This window comes from Myotis yumanensis, unplaced genomic scaffold, assembly GCF_028538775.1.
Source record: "Myotis yumanensis isolate MYYU_CA2020_CCGP unplaced genomic scaffold, mMyoYum1.0.hap1 SCAF_16, whole genome shotgun sequence".
Taxonomy (NCBI): Eukaryota; Metazoa; Chordata; class Mammalia; order Chiroptera; family Vespertilionidae; genus Myotis; species Myotis yumanensis.
This window is the reverse complement of record NW_027223767.1, coordinates 34,144,427-34,167,579: the sequence shown is the minus strand read 5'-3', so window position 1 is coordinate 34,167,579 and position 23,153 is coordinate 34,144,427. Positions and strand designations below refer to the sequence as shown.

General features: G+C 37.4%; 1 protein-coding gene and 1 non-coding gene across 11 annotated transcripts in view; one reads left to right on the top strand and one right to left on the bottom strand.

The window, feature by feature from the left end:
* Positions 1–23,153, bottom strand: part of TANC2 (tetratricopeptide repeat, ankyrin repeat and coiled-coil containing 2) — a 265,295-nt gene that overhangs the window by 125,178 nt on the left and 116,964 nt on the right. For 5 of the 10 annotated variants that reach the window (XM_070395132.1, XM_070395133.1, XM_070395134.1 and 2 more), the window contains exon 5: positions 6,030–6,140. The exons of the other annotated variants lie outside the window; for them this stretch is intronic. In XM_070395132.1, the coding sequence (XP_070251233.1) occupies positions 6,030–6,140 (111 nt within the window). The remainder of the gene's footprint in view (positions 1–6,029; positions 6,141–23,153) is intronic. 10 annotated transcript variants of the gene reach the window in all.
* On the top strand, positions 9,037–9,140 carry LOC138995200 (U6 spliceosomal RNA). Its single transcript, XR_011468534.1, has one exon. It is a non-coding gene; the product is annotated as a U6 spliceosomal RNA (small nuclear RNA).

Below are 23,153 nucleotides of genomic sequence, written 5' to 3'. Positions count from 1 at the left end.
TGCACCCAGCACTATGTTAGATGTTACATAATACATTATGAATAATGGGGCATGATCCCTATCCTTAGGAGCTTATACTCTCATAGGGGAAATTAGTAAAAAAGAAAAAAAATTAATTAAATCATAGTAAATTAAACTCTGTGAGAACTGTGTAGGCAGGATATAAAATACTGTAAAAAAAAAAAAAGCAAGTGCTGAATATTCAGAATACTTTGGCCTTTTTCTTTTTTTTAATTAAATTAAGTTTATTAGAGTAACGTTGGTCAATACATTAAATGAGTTTCAAGTGTGCCTTTATTTTTCTTGATGACACCAATTTCCCTTTCAGAGATGGTTTACGCTTTCAACATTTGCAAAAACTACCTTCACTTAAAGTAAAGTAGCCAAACTGTGGAGGGATTAAACTATGATTAAATCTGTGCCAAAACATAAAAATAGACACATAGATCAATGGAACAGAATAGAGAGCCCAGACTAAACCAACACATATATGGTCAATTAACTTATGACAGAGGCAAAAATTTACAGTCTCTTCAATAGATTAGACTATTATCTTATACCATGTACAAAAATAAAGTCAAAATAAATTAAACGCTTGAATGTAAGACCTGAAACCATAAAACTAAAAGAAACCATAGGCAGTAAGCTCCCTGACACTGGTCTTGGTAATGAATTTTTTTGGATCTAACTCCAAAGTCAAGGGAAACAAAAGCAAAAATAAGTAAGTGGGACTATAGCAAATTAATTAGCTTCTGCACAAAGGAGGAAACCATCTATATATATAATCTATATATATAAAAGGCTAAGTGACCCACCGTCCGTCTGTCCGACTGACAGGCCGGTACATATGAGGTGCACTGGCAATTTAAAAATAAATGTTGACTCGCGCATGCGCAATACCTATAAAGTTCTCGCTGGCACCAATCGCACGCATGTGTTTCGATCTGTCATTGTCGATCGTGAATTTAGTTGTTTTTGTTGACATTCTGAAGCTGAAAGAAAGCGGTGTTGTTGACAGAATATGTCTGAAGATCATTAATAAATCACAAAGACAAACTCTAGACAGAGTAGGAATATTCCTACCTAAACCCATTTTCGGACATGGTCAGTTATATGTTGCTTTCTCTCAAGTTTGAAGAGTGTGTGACGTTAAAGCTGTAAATACTTCATCACAAGGGAAATTAGTCAAGCACTCTGGAAGTGTTTTTACTCTTAATGTGGTATACAGGGAGATATTAGAATAAGTTTAATCAATTTATTAGTCATTGCTTTTATCAATGTTGTTTTTATATCATGTTTTTGTATCATGTCTGTGTTGTTGTTATATCATGTTGTTATTGTTTATTTATTAATCAATTTATATATTATTTTCATATACATTTTACTAATTTTCTTTCACCTCTGACACTTCTATTATAGAGAAAGGGCGAATAGTGATATTAAAATATTTCTTCTAATTATTTTCCTTTCAATGTGAACGAATCCATGCACCGGGCCACTAGTCACAAAATAAAAAGACAAGCTACTAAACGGGTGAAGATATTTGCAAATCATGTATCTAATAAAGGGTTGATATACAAAATATATAAAGAACTCATACAACTACAACAACAAAAAATAACCAATCCAATTAAAAAATGGGCAGAAGATCCAAATAGACATTTTTTCCAAAGAAGACATACAGATGTTCACCAGGCACATGAAAAGATGCTCAAAATCTCTAGTTATCAGGGAAATGCAAATCAAAACCACAATGAGATACTACCTGTTACAATAGCTATCATCAAAAAGTAAAGAAATGACAAGTATTGATGAGGATGTGGAGAAAAGGGAAACTCTGTGTACTGTTGGTGGGAATATAAATTGCTACAGCCACTATGGAAAACAGTATGGAGGGTCCTCAAAAAATTAAAAATAGAATTATCATATGATCCAGCAATTCCACTTCTGGGTATTCATCCAAAGGAAACAAAAACAGTAATTCGAACAATATAATTTACAATAGCCAAGATATGGAAACAACCTAAATGTCCATAAATAGATGAACGGATAAAGATGTGGTATACACACACACACACACACACACGTGCGCGCAATACTACTCATCTACAAAGAGAATGAATTCTTGCCATTTGCCTCAACATGGATGAACCTTGAGAGTATTATGCTAAGTTAAATAACCCAGACAAAGACAAATATTGCATGATTTCACTTATATGTAGAATCTAAAAAAAAAAAAAAAAATCAAAACAAATATATACAGAGAACAGGTGGTTGTCAGAAGGGAAGGGGGTTGGTGAAAATGGGTGAAGGGGGTCAAGAGGTACAAACTTTCTTATATAAAATAAATAACTCACAGGTATATAATGTACAGCGTAGGGACTATAGTCAATAATATTGTATTGCATATTTAAAAGTTGCTAAGAGAGTGAATCTTACACATTCTCATCACAGGAAAAAAATTTGTAAATTGTATGGTGACAGGTGATAACTAGACTTATTGTGGTGATCTTTTGCATTGTATACAAATATCAAATTATGTTGTATATCTGAAAATATTATATGTCAATTGTACTTCAATAAAAAGCTGTGCCAAGAAATAAATGTCTAATAGCTAAGGTATCTAAATCCCTAATCTGTACTCCATAATGGCAGGCTATGCAGTCTAGTTTCACAGACTCTTAATTCTCAGAATTCTCTTACCATTTTCACATTGGGCTGTTTACATTTTTCTTTAGAATCTGTTAATTATAAACTGCTTGTTCTCATCTATATCAAATTACTCAGAAATTTGTATCACATTTAATCAAATAAAGAAACCCATGCTTTCTGTCTAACAGTTATAAAACCTATGATTAGCTTGATTAGCTTGGTTCAATTGCCAAAGCAAACCTGGTTAATATTCATTTCTTAGTTCTTAAATGATTACCTAAATTTTTCCTTTCCTGATGAATGTTGGAAAATGGGTGACTGCTAAAAGCAGAAGATGTTATTTGTCACAGTAAGTACTTAAGTCAGGGGGCTCTTCCACATCTCCCCTACTCTCCAAACTAAGCTCCTGATTGTGAGAATCACTGCCTACCAGTGATCAAGAATCAAAGCAACCAACCAACCACCAACTCAACTCTACTCGCTGAGTGGCTGACTTTAAAACATTCCCACCCTCTTCTTAGTTTCCTTGGGCAAACTTGAAGAAGAAGGAGTAGGAACAGATGAAACAATTGTTGAAACCAGGGTCTGGGTATATGGCAGGTTGTTTGGGTATGATTAAAACTTTACACAACAAAAATTATTTTCTGGCTTGGCCACATGACTTTACTTGGACCCTGGACTGTTATGAAAGAGGCTTGAAATGAGCCTTTGCACTTGGGCTTATATTCTTGTGCTCCGGTGATTCACAAAAAGAAGAGCTTCTCTCCACCTGATGCTCCTTCAGCCTGAGCCCCAGAATGAACACACACAGATCTGAGCCCAACTTGAACCCTAGAGCTGAACATGCAGCCAGAAACAGCTATTCCAATCAATATTTACAAATCCATGGGTAAGAAAAAAAGTGCTTATTTTGTTGTTGTAATGCATTTTAGGTTGATTTGTTAAAAGTATTATTGTGAGCATTTAATTTTTAGATAGTTAATTTGCCTCAAATACAACCACAACTTAAGTAGCAGACCACAATGAAATCCTGGTAGGTTTTCCTACCATGTATTTTCTGATCAATATAATCACTCCCTTACCTTCTTAGTCACTTATTTCTAGTTGTCACCTTACTACAGATTCTTTTCTATTTCTTACTCATCTATTGATCTTTTCTTTTAAAAAATATAATTTACATAAAATAAATCACATTCCTATGAAGTGTACAAATGAATAAATTTTAACAGATTTATACATCTGTGAAAACTGCCTTTAAAATCAAGACACAGAAAGAACATTTCTACCATCTCTGAAGTTTCCTTGTGTTCCTTCAAAGTTACAACAAACTCTCTCTCAATCTCTAGCAACAGGCATCCAGTGATCTGTTATCTTACAACATGTTTTATTTTCTTCCTGCCTTTTCTTTTCCCTTTTTAAACATTTTTTATTGATTAAGGTATTACAAATGTGTCTTTATCCCCCCATTGACCCCTCATCCCCCCAGTCTTGCCCTCACCCTCACCCCCTGTTGTCTGCGTCCATCGCTTATGCTTATATGTATGCATACAAGTCCTTTGGTTGATCTCTCCCTCTTACCTCCACCCTTCCCCACCTTCTCTCTGAGGTTTGAGCATCTGATAGATGCTTCTCTGTCTCTAGATCTGTTTTTTGTTCAATTATGTTTTATTGCTTAAAGTATTACAAAGAGTATTACATATGTCCCCCCCTCCCCCCCCCCCCCCCCCCGGCTTTCTGAACATCTAAACTGTGGTTTAGTTTGGTTTAATTCCAATTTAGCAAGGAACTCATGCTTGTGGAAAATATATGTAAATAATAACATGGATAAGATTCTTCTTAGTGATTCAGCAATGACATTCCAACAACAGCAGCTTCTTGACAATAACAATAGCTAGTTTAGATTAAGGATGTAGGATGGGCAATCAGGAAGTAAAAGATGGGTCTCCCTAAAAATCATTCTGATTTACAAATCTGAAAAAGACAAAGTCTCTGACAGGGTTCTTCTTCCAAAACTCAATGTAGGAATAGAGAATTAGTGGATTTATTTTACTTTATCACACTAAAATTTGTGTGAACAAATGCAAAGCACAATATTCCACTGCCCAAGAAGTATAACAATACCTCAAAACATGAAAGTAACTCTTCTAACAATGTGCTACAGTGCCATTTAAAGAGTTGATTTGTTCCTTTTAGAAAAAGAAAAGCTGGTGCCTAATACGTAACTATTGTGATTAACTAAAAAAAAATGCATATTCATCTACAACAGTGGATGAAGCCCAGGGTCCTGCACCCTAAAAGTGAAATCCCCAAATTTTTCAATATTCAAAACTAATTCATAAAATCAATCACTTCACAGCCTTTTGGCTAAAATCAAGTGTAGTATAAAATCAAATGTCTGATTAGGTTTGACCCAAGTTTTTGCCTGTTGTATTTTTCTTTTTATATATAAATATGTCTTATCTCGGCTCAGAGATCTATTATCCTGACATTTCAGATGAGAGCTACTGATATCTTCCCTAGAACTAGAAATCATTTTATTCTGCTGAGCCATAATACTGTAAATATGTAGTGGTTGTATTCATTGTGGTTTAACTTCAATCTTAAAAAGCAGGAATAAACAAAGGACCTAAAACCACGCCTTCTAAGGTCCTTTACTAAAGCTCTGATCTGTATACTCAACTAAAGCTGTGAACATTTCTGACACAGCCCTATAGACTTACTGGAGAGTGAGTGTAAAGAATGTTGCCAGGCAACTCATCTAAGTTTGGAAGAATCTAAGCATTGATAATGACTCTGTCTCAGTTTGGCTCCCACACAAGAAGGGTTTTAGTGAACTCCCACATGTATTTACAGGCCATTCATGAGAAGAGATATTTCTAAAAGTGTGTGTCCAGGAGTCCAAGTCAGGAACCTATAATGTTTCTTTTCTAATTCAAGTTTAATGTCACAACTATTTTCTATACTGTCTAGAAATCTAATAGGCATTAGGCAAAATAGGCCACATGCAGAGGGCTAGTGTTGAATGAACATTTTTTATTCATATCTTTATCATTCCTATTTGCACATGGCCAAAGCAACATTTCTTCAAGTATCCCAAATCATAAAAATCACCCTGAAAACCAATTATTACCACAATTATTTAAATTATTTTGAAAATTATCTTTAAATTTTTTTTCAATACTTACTCTCATTAATATCAATAGTCAAAAGGATGTTCAGTAAAAACTATGTTCTAATAAGGACAATATGCAATTAGATGTGAAAGAGGTAATGGATATGTTTTTATAAATGGTATACATGCAGAATTCTGCTCTGCAGGATGGGTCTAATCCAAAAACCTCCCTCTTTCAAAGCAGACACTTTGCATGCATGCTTACCAGGGCAGTATGCATCCACATCCAGTTTCTGAGCTGAAGTGAGGGTTGGGGAGCCAAGCTCGGATTCTGGAATTCGTGGGCTTTCAACAAACTTTGCTTTCCTCAGAGGGGCTAAGGACAAAAAAAGAGACAAAGAGAGAGGGAGAGGAAAAAGGGGGGTGGGTAGAAAGAAAGGAAGGAAGGAAGAAAGAAAGAAAACGGAAAGAGAAACACAGGGAAAGAGAAGGGAAAGAGAAACATAGAGGGGTCATGAGTAAGGGGAACAGCAGGCAACAGATGGAAGCACTTAAATGAACGACACACTCTGTCAGACTCAGATCAGGTTACCCTATTTTTTGTGCCAGAAAAAAAAGATTGCATTCTTCATTGAGGAGATGGGTCTTGTTAAAAAATCACTGCAAACTGGAAAAGCTAAAATCTAATAATCAAAACTATGAGCAGAAGTTGTAACTGTTTATAATCTTTAGCTGTTTCTCTCTCTTTATAAAGTGAAGAGCTTTCTTATTTTGTCTTTCATTGTCATTAAATACAGGTATTAACTGAGGAAAGTATAGGACTAAGTTCTAGGATTTTGTTTGCAATAATTGTAATCAAAGGTTTTCTTTATCCACAAATATCTATTATAATACTCAGTTGTGATAAATACCATAAGAAGGATTAATCTACCTCACTAAACAAGGAAATCAATCCCCTGACTGTTCAGCTATTGGTATAAGAAGTCAAAACTGCTAGTTGACTAAGATATTAACTAGGCCACACCAGTTTGATACTGGATGCTAAACAGATAGGATTTAATTACAAATATAATCACGTGGTCTATGGAACAGTAATTTCCGTGCCATGGAATCCATTCATTCTTGTAAAGAATGAAATATAAAATATAATTCACAAATTGAAAGCTTTACTTATTGAAAGCTCATATAAATTTTACTTACTGATTAAAATTAAAAATATGAAGATTGCTTTGGTACTTTCAAACTGAGTTCTATTAAATAAACTACAATAGGTTGAAAGTGTTTAGCATAGTATCAATTAAATCTGAAATTGATTTGTATGCATTATAAATTAGTGTCATAACTATAGGTGTCTAAGACATTGAGTGCCTAAGATCACACTACTTTTTTCAAGTTTCTGCATATTCTTCAAAATCCTCACCCATTACTCCATTACTGATCCACAAGGGATTGATTCTAAATTATTCCTAAAACATCCTGTAAAAAGTACTATAAAACTTTGTCATTATAATGGCCAGAATTTTTCTCTATTTTCTCCAGAGGATAAAAATAGTAAAGTATTAAAAAATACTTTTGAAATGTGCCAGTACTCAAAACCTACAGACAACTAACTCACACTTTAAATCCTAGAGTGTGTATGTACTAGTACATTCTGAGCTTCTATTTAAAAACCAAAATAAAGCCAGTTACTATCTACATGGCAACAAAGGCTAAGGGTACTAACAGGATGGTTTTCCACTACAAGTAAGCTTTGAAATAGCAGAACTCTCACCTCTGCTAAGAGTGTAATACTTGAACCTATTTTTAAAAACCATGATTACAAATGAAGATCAGAAGTGATGTATATGCATGTCTGCAGGCTTCTAATAGCCAATATTAGAAACTTTTTTCATGATCTCACCCATCAATTAAAAAATAATGAAGTGATTTATTTATCCAATATTGTTTAGTATAGAGGAAATTATTGTAAGTTAATTCTGAAAGCTCTTAGGTCCTCTCGAGAATTTTATTAATATATTGTCATGGCAACAGAATAACTATTTTACCTGCTGAGTTCTGACAAAGACAGCACTGGTACCTGCTCAAGGGACTCTATATATCTAAAAATCTTATAACAATTTTCATAATGAAATTTGGGTCTAGCAGACAGAAATTAGCAACTTAGTTAGATATGTAAGAAAGAAATTCAAGGAGGAAAAGAGAAGTTGAGGAAGACCTGAGTAATGTACAGGAATTAAGAGATGGAGCCAAGGAGGAAAATCAGGATCATTAAGATCTGTGAAGCTTAACGCCTTACAGAGTTGTTTTCCCTTCTCAGAGAATTCCAACTGAGGTTATCTTTAGCTCATAGCAGACATTTAATTTTTTTTTTCCTGCCTTCATCTCTCCTTCATCCATGCTATACATGCCCAATAATGAATCTGAATTATTTTGTAAGGTCGCTTATAATGTTCTCTGATCTAAGTTATAGAAAACTAGTATCATCTGTAAGTCAATCAAACACAGGCGGTATAATCAACAGCATGACAGGTTGTCCAATAAGTCTTAAATACTGCTTGGTGGAGAACATAAAAGGCCAACTTGGAAGATGGGAATAATATTTTGCCTAGAATTTTAGTATACTTATTTATAAAAAAAATTGGCATATAAGATGATTCAGGTGGGTAAGAGAGTACATGTCAAAAGGGTTTATCAGTAGTAAAACAAAGAAAAAAAGAAAAATGAAGTGGTTGAATTGAAATGGGTAGGAAGAATCTAAAACCAAACAGGGATTTTATTGTGATATAAGAGATAACAGGAAAGTAGGGCTCTGAGAAGTGATCTGAACCAATACTGGGAACATGATTCTTATGCTGTAAGAGACTTGAGTTTGGGAATCTGGCAGAGATTGACAGGAAGGATACATATTGGTTCAGAATATGGGCTTAGTCATTTCAAAGATTTAGGTCTTGGCTCTAGTACTTATTAGTAGTAACAAAATGAGCAAGTTAACTTAGCCGAATATGCATCATCAAAAATTAGGATCAGTTTAAATTTATTTTTTCATTCAAATATAATGATACTTATTATGCTTTATAGATTAGTTATATCTGTAAATAAAAACAAATGTAATGCTTTCGATTACAGTGCCTAGAATAGTGTCTGGCATACGGTAACTAGTTAATAATTATTTGCTAAATGAATAGAAACAGTAGAAAAATCAAAGCAAAGACAGGGGTTACAAATAGAGTTTTAGTAAAACAAATGTTTTAAAAAGCACTCATGGTGTTCGCTTTGGCAGCATATATACTGTACTAAAATTGGAATGATACAGAGAAGATTAGCATGGCCCTTGCACAAGAATGACAAACAAATTCATAAAAAGCATTCATGGATAACATAAAGGTTAATCACACTTATAAATACCCTCACTAACTTAGACTTTCATAAGCAAACATTATATAAATCACCATTATTATAATCAGACTATGATAATTTAATTTCTAGCTTTAATGACTGGATTATTTCCATAAAAAGTTTCCGACAAAATATGCTAACGAGGATATAGTTGAGTTAAAAACGAAACACTAGAAAAGACACTTTTGCTGTATCCAAGAACCACCACATTCAGCAATATTTGAAGGATGCATTAACAAAGGAAGTCAACATCTTTTTATTCTTGACTTCCCCTAGGAAGACTAGGCAGCTGCTTTCTGACCCTCAACAGCATAAAGTCACTAGTGGATCAGTCAGATCCTTTTGAGCCTTTTTAAAGCTTTGCTTAGGCAGGTGTGGGGTAACTTTTTACTCTAAGGCTAGTTGAACTCTGCTACAAAAATGTGTCCTTTCTTGGATTTCTATTGAATGTTCCTGGTAAGTGGTTCTCAACCTTCCTAATGCCTCGACCTTTTAATACAGTTCCTCATGTTGTGGTGACCCCCAACCATAAAATTATTTTCGTTGCTACTTCATAACTGTAATTTTGCTACTGTTATGAATCGTAATGTAAATATCTGATATGCAGGATGTATTTAGGCGACCCCTGTGAAAGGGTCGTTCGACCCCCAAAGGGGTCGCGACCCACAGGTTGAGAACCGCTGTTTCTGATGCTTTTAATAAGATCTCTACACACTCTGGCTGGTCAGAATGGGATAACAAACAAACAAACAAAACAAAACAAAAAAACACCTCCTGTTCCTGTGGGAACTCTAGAAATTGTTCAGTTTAGAGCAGCAGTTTTCAACCTGTGGGTCGAGACCCCTTTGGGGGTCGAACGACCCTTTCACAGGGGTCACCTAAGACCATCAGAAAACACATATATAATTACATATTGTTTTTGTGATTAATCACTATGCTTTAATTATGTTCAATTTGTAACAATGAAAATACATCCTGCATATCAGATATTTACATTACGATTCATAACAGTAGCAAAATCACAGTTATGAAGTAGCAACGAAAATAATTTTATGGTTGGGAGTCACCACAACATGAGGAACTGTATTAAAGGGTTGTGGCATTAGGAAGGTTGAGAACCACTGGTTTAGAGCTTCTCTAGACTCATGGAGTCCCACCCCACCTATGTGCAACTCATTATTAAGTTAAAGGCTATATGGATAATTTTGTAGTTCTCTTCCTGCTTAGCTCTCTATTCTTCAGTACTCTGTAAATTTCAGTTGCCTTGGTTTCACCAATTTCTGATCTCTGTTTTATCAGTTCAACAAGACTGTCACTCTCTGAGTTTCACACCATCGGGAGAACACTTTTAGGCAAAAAGCCAGAGTTGACCTAGTTTACTCCTCCAACTTTTCTCTCAGGGATCACATCACCATACTGTCAAATGTCGTTTCTGAAAACTGTTGTTTCTAGTGGGAGAGCAAATCCAATACTGTTCACTCCATTACAGTGGGAAGAAGAGGTATCTCGTGGTGTTTTACTTTGTCTTTTCCAGATGTGGCTGACAAAAGGCAGAACCTTTGTCTTACATGTTGCTGTAGCCTTACTGTGGACCACAGAGCAAGTACTATTATTTGTTAAATGAATTAACTATTTGTTTATCTATATATTTTTGGAGGCATTAAACCACCTCTTTATGTCTTTCAGACATTTAGTGATTAAGGCCTAACAAAACTGGTGATTCAAAGTCATATCCAAGGTAACTCAAAAGTAAGTCTGTTCCTCCCACAGAAGTTCTATTTTCATGCAATTATACACAAAGGATATACTAGACACATTTATATAAAGACAGACCATACAAGCAATAAATGTGGAGACCAACACAGTGCTCCAAAGAAAGAGTTACTGCAAAAAATTATTGTAATAACTTTTACGACATTCCTACAAGACAACTTCAGTGGCATTTTGAATAAACTAAATAGAAATTTTTTCATTTCATGAAACCGGTATTTAAATCTTTGTTTACCTACACATGCTAATACAAAGAAAAAGGCAAATTACTGTAGTATACAACTCATTGTTTTCATGTCATCTCTTTATAGTATTGAATGGCAAAACTCAGGGTATATGAGATAAAATGATAAAATAAAGCAGTATAGATTTCAATTACCTACTTTAATATCTTTGCAGATACAAATCAATAATCTGAGATCAGAAAAGCCTTTTAAATATGCTAATGATACTCCAATGACAATTAGTTTAATGGTATTAGGTTTCATTTCCACATATCTGAAGAAGCACTAGGTTTTTAATAATATAAAAGGAGTTTAACATTGGGGGTATGTTGGCTTATGTGATTATTGGTTTACTGATATGAGCAATTCTATATATTTGTCAGGCCAACTTCTGAGTTTAAAGTACTAGTAGCTATGTAATATAACTACATTTAAATTTAAAATACTACATAAACATATCATCATAGAAATTGGAAAATATAAGAAATAAATATAATGCAATTAAAAATGATCAGAACCCTACATACCTCTGTTAACGTTTCAGAGCATATGATCTTTCCTATATTTCATATAAAATATTAATGCCAATAAAAGCAGCTAAATGACTAATGACTTGTCTTTTCAATATACGGCTTTTGAAAGGAATACTTAGACCCTAAAGGTAGCAAGTGAATTCACTGAGCAACATTTTACATGAAGAGTTGTATCTCTAATATGAAAGTGAACATTAGCCACAGTTTTTCCCTCATTAAATAACTCTCACCTCCTCAAAATACAAAATGTCTCAAACAAATTTTATATATGTAACATATAAATAGATAACATATTTACATATGTAATTTATGCAATAATATGGAGCATACATGTGGTATGACTGTAAGGAATGAGGCTAGCTGTACTTGTAAATGTTCGAAAAATTAGCTGTCCAACTGATGTGGCTCAGTGGTTGAGCACTGACCTATGATCCAGGAGGTCATGATTTGATTCCCAGTCAGGGCACATGCCCAGGTTGTGGCCTCGATCCCCATTGGGGGACATGCAGGAGGCAACCAATGGATGATTCTCTCTCATTTTTGATGTTTCTATCTCTCTCCCTCTCCCTTCCTCTCTGAAATCAATACAAATATTTTAAAATAAAAATTCTATATAATAAAAGGGTAATATGCAAATTGACCCTAACGGTGGAACTACCCAGAGCGACCCATAGCTATGATGCGCACTGACCACCAGGGGGCAGACGCTCAACGTAGGAGCTGCCCCCTGGTGGTCAGTGCGTTCCCACAAGGGGAGCTCCACTAAGCCACAAGCTGGGCTGACCTCTCCTGCCTCCTCAGCAGCGCCAAGGATATCCGACTACGGCTTAGGCCCACTCCCCTCATGGGGAGCGGGTGAGCGGGCCTAAGCCGGCTGGTGGACATCCCTCGAGGGCTCCTGGGCTGCCAGAGGGATGTCTGACTGCCAGCTTAGGCCCGATCTCCCAGGGAGCGGGCCTAAGCTGGCAGATGGACATCCCCCAAGGGGTCCTGTACTATGAGAGGGTGAAGGCCGAGCTGAGAAACCCTCCCCCCCACCGAGTGCACGAATTTTCGTGCACTGGGCCTCTAGTCAGTCAATATATCCTCATCTCAAATTAAAGGAAAAAATATATTCTCTCTAGCACCTTTAAACAGAAATATCTACAATTCATATCTTCTCATCAGGCACCTATGAGAAAGTAGAGGGAAAATCTCTCTATATAAAAGGCTAATATGCAAAGTGTCTCTCGGGAGTTGGACTGGGAGACAGGGAGTTCAAACGCTCGCTATGACATGCACTGACCACCAGGGGGCGGCACGAAACCAAGGAAGGTCCCGGCCGGCAGCCAGGGAAGGAAGGCCCTGGCCAGCAGCCGGAAGGCCCCGATTGGCCCTGATCGCTGGCCAGGCCTAGGGACCCTACCCATGCATGAATTTTGTGCAATGGGCTTCTAGTAGTAGAACAAAGAAATAAAGATCATGATGAAAAGAAAGGGCTTTAAAGTGAGACTTGTGTTACATGGCCTATATAATGTGGTCTTCAAAAAATTATTCAATTTTTCCAAGTTTGGATTCTGCATCTTAAAATGTGAGCCATATATCCCTCTTAGAGTTGTTATGAGGATTAAATTTAAAGAGCAAAGTGTAGATAAGGCTAAAAAGAGATACTGTATTAATATTTATTATTCTTTGAAAAAAGGCAGCTGAAGCACAATGTGCTACTGAAGGCTATAGAGTGAGCTCCCCCTGGAACAACAAACTAAAATAGAGACCTTGGAGCCCTAGCTGGTTTGGCTCAGTGGATAGAGTGTCAGCCTGCAGACTGAAGGGTCCCAAGTTAGATTCTGGTCAAGGACACATACCTGGGTTGCAGGCTTGATCCCCAATAGGGGGTGTGCAGGAGGCAGCTGATCAATGATTCTCTCTCATCATTTATGTTTCGCTCTCTCTCTTTTCTTCTCTGAAATCAATAAAAACATATTTTAAAATAAAATAAAATAAAATAGGGACCTTGGATTTATGGATCAACTATAATATACACAATAAGATGTTCTATACATCTCTAAACTAAGTAAGTCTATGTAGTCATAATAATACTATGCCACTAATCTCCCAAGGTTATTGTAACGACTGAAATGAACTCATCTTTGTAAAGGAATTAGCATAGTGCCTTGTATATAAAATGTACTCAATACAAATGTTGTTGTTTTTGGTAAATGATAATGATTATATGATAGGTAATAGAAAAACATGGACATGCACAAAATAAATTTTAAGATGCTAATAAAAATATTTGGCATCAAGAGCAGATGATTTATGACAGCAAACTGCAAGAAGTAATCCACTCACATGTCTTGCCTCAGTTCTATCTCCCTATCCCTTATACCCAAAAGGATAGCTGTTATTTAATAGATGAAGTTATTTTCTTTAGAGGAATATGTATTACTAGAGGCCCGATGCATGAAGATTTGTGCAAGAATGGGCCTTCCTTCCCCTGGCTGCTGGCACCAGCACTGCCTTCGCTCTGGCCAGAGCCGCATTTCCACCTTCGCTCTGGCCCGGAGCCGCCTTTCTGCCTTCCCACGCTGCTCAGAGGCCCAGAGCTGCTGGGGCGGTGCGGAACACCTGCGTCGTCCCCACGACGATGATGCAAGTATCTTGCCCCACCCCCAGCTGCTCAGCACCTGCATATGCAAATTAACTCGCCATTTTTTGTTGGGTTAATTTGCAAATACACTCCTGATTGGCTGGTGGGTGTTGCGAAGGTATGGTCAATTTGCATCTTTCTCTTTTATTAGTGTAGATAACAAGAATATTAGGACAGGTCCTCTTGTATGTATGATGGGGAAAGGTACATGTTGGAAAAGAGGTATTATATATGAGAAAGCTAGTAACTCATTCCTTTTTGAACATTTTATATGACATTGGCTTCAGGATTCTGGTATTATAAATTTGTAATATAAATTTTATCCCCCCTCTATTATTGTCTAAATCATCAAACCCTACCAAATAAGCTCTTTTTATTTTTTATTGATTTCAGAGAGAGAAAGGGAGAGGGAGAGAGAGAAACATCAATGATGAGAATCATTGATCAGCTGCCTCCTGCATGCCCCCTACTGAGGATAGAGCCCACAACCCAGGCATGTTCCCTTGCATGCCCCCTACTGAGGAATTGAACCTGGGACCCTTCAGTCTGCAGGCTCTATCCACTGAGCCAAATAGGCTAGGGCCAGATAAACTCTTTGCATGTAGGAACTGTAGAATAATCATTTTATAACAGTGTTTTGAGAATGATATAATGCCATCACATTACTATTTTCCATTTTGCATCAGCTCTCAATAATGGCCTAAAATATGCTAAGTACAATAACATAAAGTTCCTCAGGAAAAATAGTTTTACATATACTTACGAACTAAGAGAAATAATCTTGGATACTAGCATGTAAATAATGGTTAGCCATCATTTACTGATAACTCCAATTTGATTTCTAAGAGGCAGACCCAAAAGGCCTAAGGTTAACAAAGAGAGAAAAAAGTTAACAATTAAGGAAAGAAATGAAAATCCTCTTTTTTTTCTTTCTTTTTCAAGATGTCAGGAAAGTAAAATGAAGAAGATCCTGGGCAGTCAATGTGGGAGGCAAAAAAACAGCTGCAATCTGCATAAACATAAACACTGTGCCAGACTGTAATGAAATCCTAAAAGGGTAAGTTACAACAAATAAGTCTTTGTCCCATGGGCAAAAATGACTACTGAGACAATTCCAAAGATTAACTGTGAAGGACCATTAACGTTCTGGCTTGTTTTTGGAATGGGCAGTTGCTACTAATCCTATATAATAAAAGCCGAATATGCAAATTGTCCCCTTGACCAGGAGTCTGACCGGGAGTTGAACCGCTTGCTATGACGTGCGTTGACCACCAAGGAGTGGCACAGAACATGGCAGGGCATTGATAACGCGGCACTGGCAGCGGGCAGCAGTGGAGGTGCTGACGGCCCTAATGGGCCCCGATGAGAGTGGGATCACAGCGGGATGGAACAGGTGAGCAGGCGGCGCCAGGCCAAGGTGGGTGAGAGTGGGGGCCCAATTGCCCCACCAATCACCCTGCAGACAACGCCTGATCAGGGCCGGGCCCCAGGCTGGGACAGGGAACTGGAGGTAGGTGGTGGCGACCAACCTCCTGCGGAGCCCGGGTTGGGGGCTGCGACCTCTTAGTGGCTACCTGGGGGCAGGGGTGACAGGGACGGAGGTGCAGTGAGAATGCAGGGTGTCTGCCGAGCTCGCTCTCACTCCCCCTGCTATCCTCCCCCAGGACGCCAGGGCTCACCCACCAGGGAAGCCTCTGCGCTCAGGTGCCAGGCGCCCGTGTGGAGCCTGTCCTGCACCCGTGCGGCCTCTTCTGGGTGAGCTGGGCCGCAGCTGCCAGGACCCCAGGGGCCGATCGGGCTCCCCATGGGTTCATGCAGGAGTCAGTCTGCGAGGCCGGCTGGGAGAGAGCGTACTGCCCGCCCGCCCGGCTTCCATGTGGCACCACTGGGTGGCCCAGAGGCCCACGCTGTGCCCTGCACTGCAGCGTATGGCTGTGCTCACCATATCTCCACATGGGGACTCAGGCACCGTGACTCAGGTGGAGGGGGGCGCGTGGGGGCCCTGGGGCCCAGTTGCTGCCCAGGGCCTAGAGGTCAGCTGGGACCTGCCCTCCCACACCAAATGCTCACGCTTCAATCGCCGACCAGGCCTAGGGACCACACCTGTGCACGAGTTTCATGCACCGGACCTCTAGTCTTAAAAGGAACTCACAACAGAATACTTCACCACCCCCTAACCATGGGTGAAGAATCACAACATTCTCTAATCTTAGAATATCTGTCAGAAACTCCCAGTCTTTGTAACAGGACAAATTGCTTTTCATTTCTCTGAAACTTTGGGATTATCTGACTGGGAAGGAATAGGGAAGAAGTTAAGGAGGGAAGGGGGTGAAGGGATTGAGTATAAAACAAGAAAAAAGAGAAAAAACTTGTGAACACAGATAACAGTGTGGTGACTGCAGGGGGGGGGGGGGGCACGAGGTGGAAAAGAGTATATGGGGGATATAGAGGTAGAAGCAGGAATTTTTATTCTGGCTTTTCTTAAATACACAAAGGAATGAAGTACTATTTGCCTTACTCTTCTTGGTTGTATGTTAGTGAGAGGGTGATCTATAAATATGCAAAAAGTAGACTGATTTAACACAGAGGTCTTTATTTTCAGTAGACTCCTCTCACTCTTAGATTTTAAACTAATAAAACACATTGCTCTATTCACCATATTACATTCTTTAAATATTAAAAAATCTTGGTAGTAGGATGGAAGTGGAAGCAGTATTATATAATACAGTCAAGAGGAATGAAAGAAAAACAGAAAATCTCAAAAGTTCATAAAATTATCTTATGATTTCTATTATTTTAAGAATGTACCTCAATGGATGTATGGTAAAGTGGAAACATGTAAGTATGGAACAATAAATGGTAAAGAAAAGAACACTAAAGTCAGAGTTTCTATAAAATTTAGCACAGCCCAGCAGGTGTGGCTCAGTGGTTGAATGTCAACCTACGAACCAGGAGATCACAGTTCGATTCCCCGTCAGGCAACATGCCCGGGTTGTGGGCTTGGTCCCCGGTAGGGGGCATGTAGGAGTCAGCCGATCAATGATTCTCTCTCATCATTGATACCTCTCTCTCTCTCTCTCTCTCTGAAATCAATAAAAAATAAAAAATTTAGCACTAACGCTAAATATTGGTTCTCCAATACACACATATTTCTATGGTTAGAAACAAGTAACTTTTGAGAAAGTGTCAGTATTTATGAAAGACAAAAATCTCAAAATCCTATAGGGTCCTGCTTCTGTACAGCCTAGAAAGCTTCTCTACGACCCACTCACAGAAAACAACTGTAAACTCTAAACAAAATATGAAACAACTACCTCAAGGCCCTGGAGATTGAACATAGTAGACAGAGTCTGGATGAAAGCTGACAGTTGCAAGAGAAAAGACCAAACTGGGATGAATGTCCCATTTTTTGGCATATATGCAGACCATAGTCAGCAGTGCATGGAGTCATTAAAATTCCAAAAGAAAACCTACAGTTTTTCTAGTCTTGTGGCAACAACAACCACTGAAAAGTGAGGGGAGGAAGATTTCTAAAAAGTAAAGAACTACAGGAGGGGACCCAAGTTCTGTGTATAAACTCTGCTCAAACTTCTGGCTGATTCCTGAACCATGCATGAGGCAGAACTGAACTGAAATGATGCCCAAGAGATCAAGTTAATTGCCTGCTAAAAGAAAAATATTAACACTTTTTGAAGAAATATGACAAAATCCAGAGTACCCACTAAATAAAATGTCCAGGATACAATATGAAATTACTTAATACAGGAAGAACCAGGAAAACATAACCCATTATCACTAGAAAAGATGGAGATCACTCCAGATATTGTAATTAGCAGATGAGTAATTTAAAGCAATTATTATAACTATTTTCAGTGAGGTAAAGGGATATGTTCTCTTAATTTAAAAAAGGGAAGAAATCTCAGCAGAGAAATAAAAACTATTAAAAAGAACCAAATGGAAATTCTACAACTGAAAAATGAAATAGCTGAAATAAAAGTCACTGAATGGATTGAACATCATCTAATCTAATAAAAGAGAAACATGCAAATTGACCTCACCTCCGCTATGCCCCAAGCCATGCCCACCAGCCAGTCAGAGCGACTATATGCAAATTAACCCAACTAAGATGGCAGCCGGCAGCCACGGAGCTGGAGCAAGCAGGAGGCTTGGTTGCCCTGGCGATGGAGGAAGCCAAGCTTCCCGCCTGCCCTGGCCCGCTGTGGCCTCCGCTCAAGGCAACAAAGTTTCAATTATAGAAGATAAATAAATCCCAGATACCTGCTTCCAGCCAGCCTCCACTGGGAGTTTGGGTGGCGGGGGGCCGTGGCCAGCCTGCAAACAGTCATCAGCTCCTCACCCAGACTGGCCAGGCACCCCAGCAGGACCCCCCACCCTGAAGGGGGTGTGGCCAGCCTGAAAATGGCCCTTAGCCCCTCACCCAGGCTGGCCAGGCACCCCAGCGGGACCCCCACCCTAATCCAGGACACCCTTCAGAGCAAACCAGCCTGCCCCCACCCATGCACCAGGCCTCTATCCTATATAATAAAAGGGTAATATGCAAATTGACCCTAACAGCAGAACAACTGGGAATGACTGGTCACTATGACACACAATGACCACCAGGGGCCAGACGCTCAATGCAGGAGCTGCCCCCTGGTGGTCAGTGCGCTCCCACAGAGGGAGCTCTGCTCAGCCACAAGCCAGGCTGACGGCTGCCAGTACAGCAGTGGTGGTGGGAGCCTCTCCCACCTCCTCAGCAGTGCTAAGGATGTCCGACTGCAGCTTAGGCCTGCTCCCCGCTGGCAAGTGGACATCCCCCGAGGGCTCCCGGGCTGCCAGAGGGATGTCTGACTGCCAGCTTAGGCCAATCCCCTGGGGAGCGGGCCTAAGCCAGCAGGTGGTCATCCCCCGAGGGATCCCAGACTGTGAGAGGGCACAGGCTGGGCTGAAGGACCCCCCACAAAGTGCACAAATTTTTGTGCACCGGGCCTCAAGTATTTAAAGTTTAAACATGACAATTTAAATGACAGTATATAGTGTGTTTGTATATATGTATGTACACACACATACATACACATATATACTATATAGTAAATTGAAAATAGTTTAAAATGATAGAGGAGTAAGTGAATTTGAAAATAGATGAATGAAAATTATCCAATCTGAAGACAACAGAGAACAAAGAGCAAAACAAAAACAAAAAAACACCTCAGGACCTGTGAGATGATATCCAAGGTCTACACATATATGTGTAATTAGAGTCTCAGAAAAAGAGAAAAAGGGGGCGAAAAAGTATTTGAATAATGGCTAATTTCTCAAATTTGTAAAAGACAAAGTTTCATAATCAAGAAGCCCAGAAACCCTTTGCAGGTCATCAATTCACATTCTTAGTCTTAGAATCATCTTTGATAGATCTCCCATATTCTTAGATTCTATAAGTGGCTGGTCGACAATTTGCTTATTCCTTAAAATATTTTTCTCCTTGTATCCTTTCCACTGCTACCATCTCAGTTTACCATTGTCCCAAAGGCCTCCTCAATCCATTCCTGGTTTTACCTTCCACAGAATCCTTTATTTCCAGACAAACTGATGTATTTACCATTTGAATGCATCCTGTCCTCTTGCTTCAAGTTTTTACTAGTCACCTTATTTATCATTCCACTTTCTAATCCACATGGTAAATGCAATCTTTCTCCCCACTTAAAAACACACACCATACTATTCTTTAAAATATTAAAGTTCGCCAGGACCGGTTTGGCTCAGTGGATAGAGCGTCGGCCTGCGGACTGAAAGGTCCCAGGTTCGATTCCGGTCAAGGGCATGTACCTGGGTTGCGGGCACATCCCCCGTGGGAGATGTGCAGGAGGCAGCTGGTCGATGTTTCTCTCCCATCGATGTTTCTAACTATCTATCTCTCTCCCTTCCTCTCTGTAAGAAAATCAATAAAATATATTTTTAAAAAAATATATTAAAGTTCAATTTATCTGGGGAATTTGAGCAAAATTTAACTTTTCCATAATCTTCTGGAGTGCCAAGATGATTGCTGTCAAACTTTGCTTTGCACAGTTATCCATTCTTCTTTCCTTCTAAATTCATAACCTCCGTTAGTCACTTATTTCCTTAAGTGTGCTCCTTGGAACACTTACTTGTTGCACAAGATTTTGCAGTTGTTGTGTAAGAAAAAACAAAGTGTCTGTTGTCAAATAAGTTTTAGAGATACTAGATTAAACAGTTAAATAGGTTCTTTTATTGCAGGACTTCTCACGGCTTTAAAAATGCTAAACTGTTAGTTTCCCCATCATCATTCTTTTTCATTTCTCTCATGAAGATATTTCCTTTCTCATCCCACTACAGCTTGACCCAGCTCCATACCACTACTCACTCTTTTGAACAGAGTAAGCCTTCTACCTTTAGTTAGATTCATTTTTCATCCCTGCTTTTTAATTCCCAATCTATTTCTCCAGAGAAATATATACTTATTTCAGGATCTTTATTTCCTAAAAACGATACCCAGTCCAAGAGATCTCAGTAGTATGTCTTAAACTTGAGAATTCATAAATATTGGTAGTATATTTTCCTGAAGAGTGAGTTTTAAAGATTTCTTTTTTGAAATCATAAAAATGTAAAAAGTAGACTATTTTTTAAAATATTTTTCTACTTTTCAATTACAATTGATGGAATATAGACTATTTTAAAAGAAAAAATATCTAGGTTTGCTTTGGATGTCCCTTTAAGCTACATCTTGCACCCCCTTTCATATGCATTCAGATTTCTCTGTCCCAAAGATATATGTAAAAAATATCCAGATTTTATGCCCCTTTAGGCTACCTCCCATATCCCTTTGATATGTATTCAAATTCCTCTGTCCTAAAAATACTCCCTAGGAAAAGTTCAAGAACCACTGAAGTAGGCCAATGTAGAGGAAGGGTAGAGAAGAGAATTATTACTTATAGAATGTTTCTTTTGTGATAAGTATTATACTAGATCCCTAATATATATTATCTTTCTTAATGCCTAAAATGGCACAATAAGGCATTATTTCATTAATTTTATAGAAAAGAAACTTCAGAGGTTAACATGTCCTAAGCTACAAAGCTCATAAGTGGTTAAAATGTTTTACTTGAGAACATTGGAGTGATAAAGAAGACACATTTATAATAGAAATATTGACTGATTCCCATGAGAAAAAAAATAACTAGAAATCACTCTTTTAAAATAATTTATCATCATTGTGAAACTTTTGGTCTTAATGTAGATTCTGACAGGAATTCAGATTCTGACAGAAAGGAGGCACCTATTTCCTACTAAAAGCGTATAAGCATTATTAATAAATTTTTAAATACTCAGAAGTGTAATTCGATGGCATGTTCAAGTTTTAGTTAAACTAGGGAAGAAACTAAAGCCTTTTATACTTACAAATTTTATATATTATTTATTCACTAACATATTTCCTCCCAAATAAAAGCAATGCCTCCTATCAACTAAGATTTTACCCAGTTGTCTGTTATATTAATAATATTGGAAAGACTTCAAGGGATTTCAGAAAATAAAGCTGAAGACATCAAACTCTTCTGAAATTAAGGGGTTAAACTATAAGTCCAAAGTAGAAGGCTTAATTTTTTCACAGAACGTTGCCAGTTAAATCTGCAACTTGAATCTTTATATATTGAACAAACCAGATGGCTCTTACTTTAAGAAAACCTAAAGTAAGAGTACAGTATATGATATACTAGAACAGATTCACCAAATCAACTTACTGTAGAATCTCTCAAAATAGGGAGTTTCACTAGTGGATTTTAAGTTAGACAATATACAAACAAACAAATATGCTTATATACAACATTTCAGGAATATATTATTGGGTAAGGCCCCAAACATTAAAAAAAAAAATCACAGGATGTGCCAAGGAAGATTCTTTAAAATGAATAAAACTATTATTAAAAATTTAACTGTTTTTTTTTTAAAAAGTGTTCAAATCAGTCTCTTTTACTATTAATAAGAATTATAGTTCCAGAGGTAATGGAATATAAAATTCTTTATACATATGCATTTATAAGGAAAAACTAGTAATAAAAAAAGTGTTAACTTACAATGTATACAGTTATTAAATACACATAAATTTTAAAATTCATATTTTCTTGCACAATGGTTAAAATGTAAACATTTAATTTATTTAATCTATTACTTATAAGGCTTTCAAATAAAGTAAAATCCTTTTACTAAATGACATGACAGTAAGTATAAGTGATTAGTACTTTCTTTATCCTTTAATATATTAATTCTCCCTATTCAAAGGTTTCTTAAACATTGAGCAAAGTCATATGTACAGCTCTATAGACTAAGATCTCAAGAATGTAAGAAATATAAATCAAAATGCAGTAATAATGAAGTAGCAAAATATTTTCCCCTAATTGTATAAATTAAAGGAACCCAGTTATACCCTAAAGTATATCTTCTCTGAACAAATGCATTTAAGAAGAGGAATTCAGGAAGATAAATAACTGAAAAAGCCTAGATAAAATACCCTTTTCTTTGTGAGTGGCTGAAGATAATTCTAAATATCCTAATTTTGAAAAACCAAGTTCCTACTTTTAGTACATTTCTAAGTTACCATGGCCAGAACTAAAAAGAGAAATTAAAAGCCAGTAAATGAACAGTCTTTTAAGAAATTCAATCTATAAATTCAATTTATCTTACATTGATCATTTCCAAATGGTCTGAAAATACAAAAATGGAAAAACTCTAGTTAACCTTTCTCAACTGGGAAAACAGACACTATAAATCAACATAAATACCAAATAATGTCAAGTTAATAAATCCTTAAAACTATCCAAGTA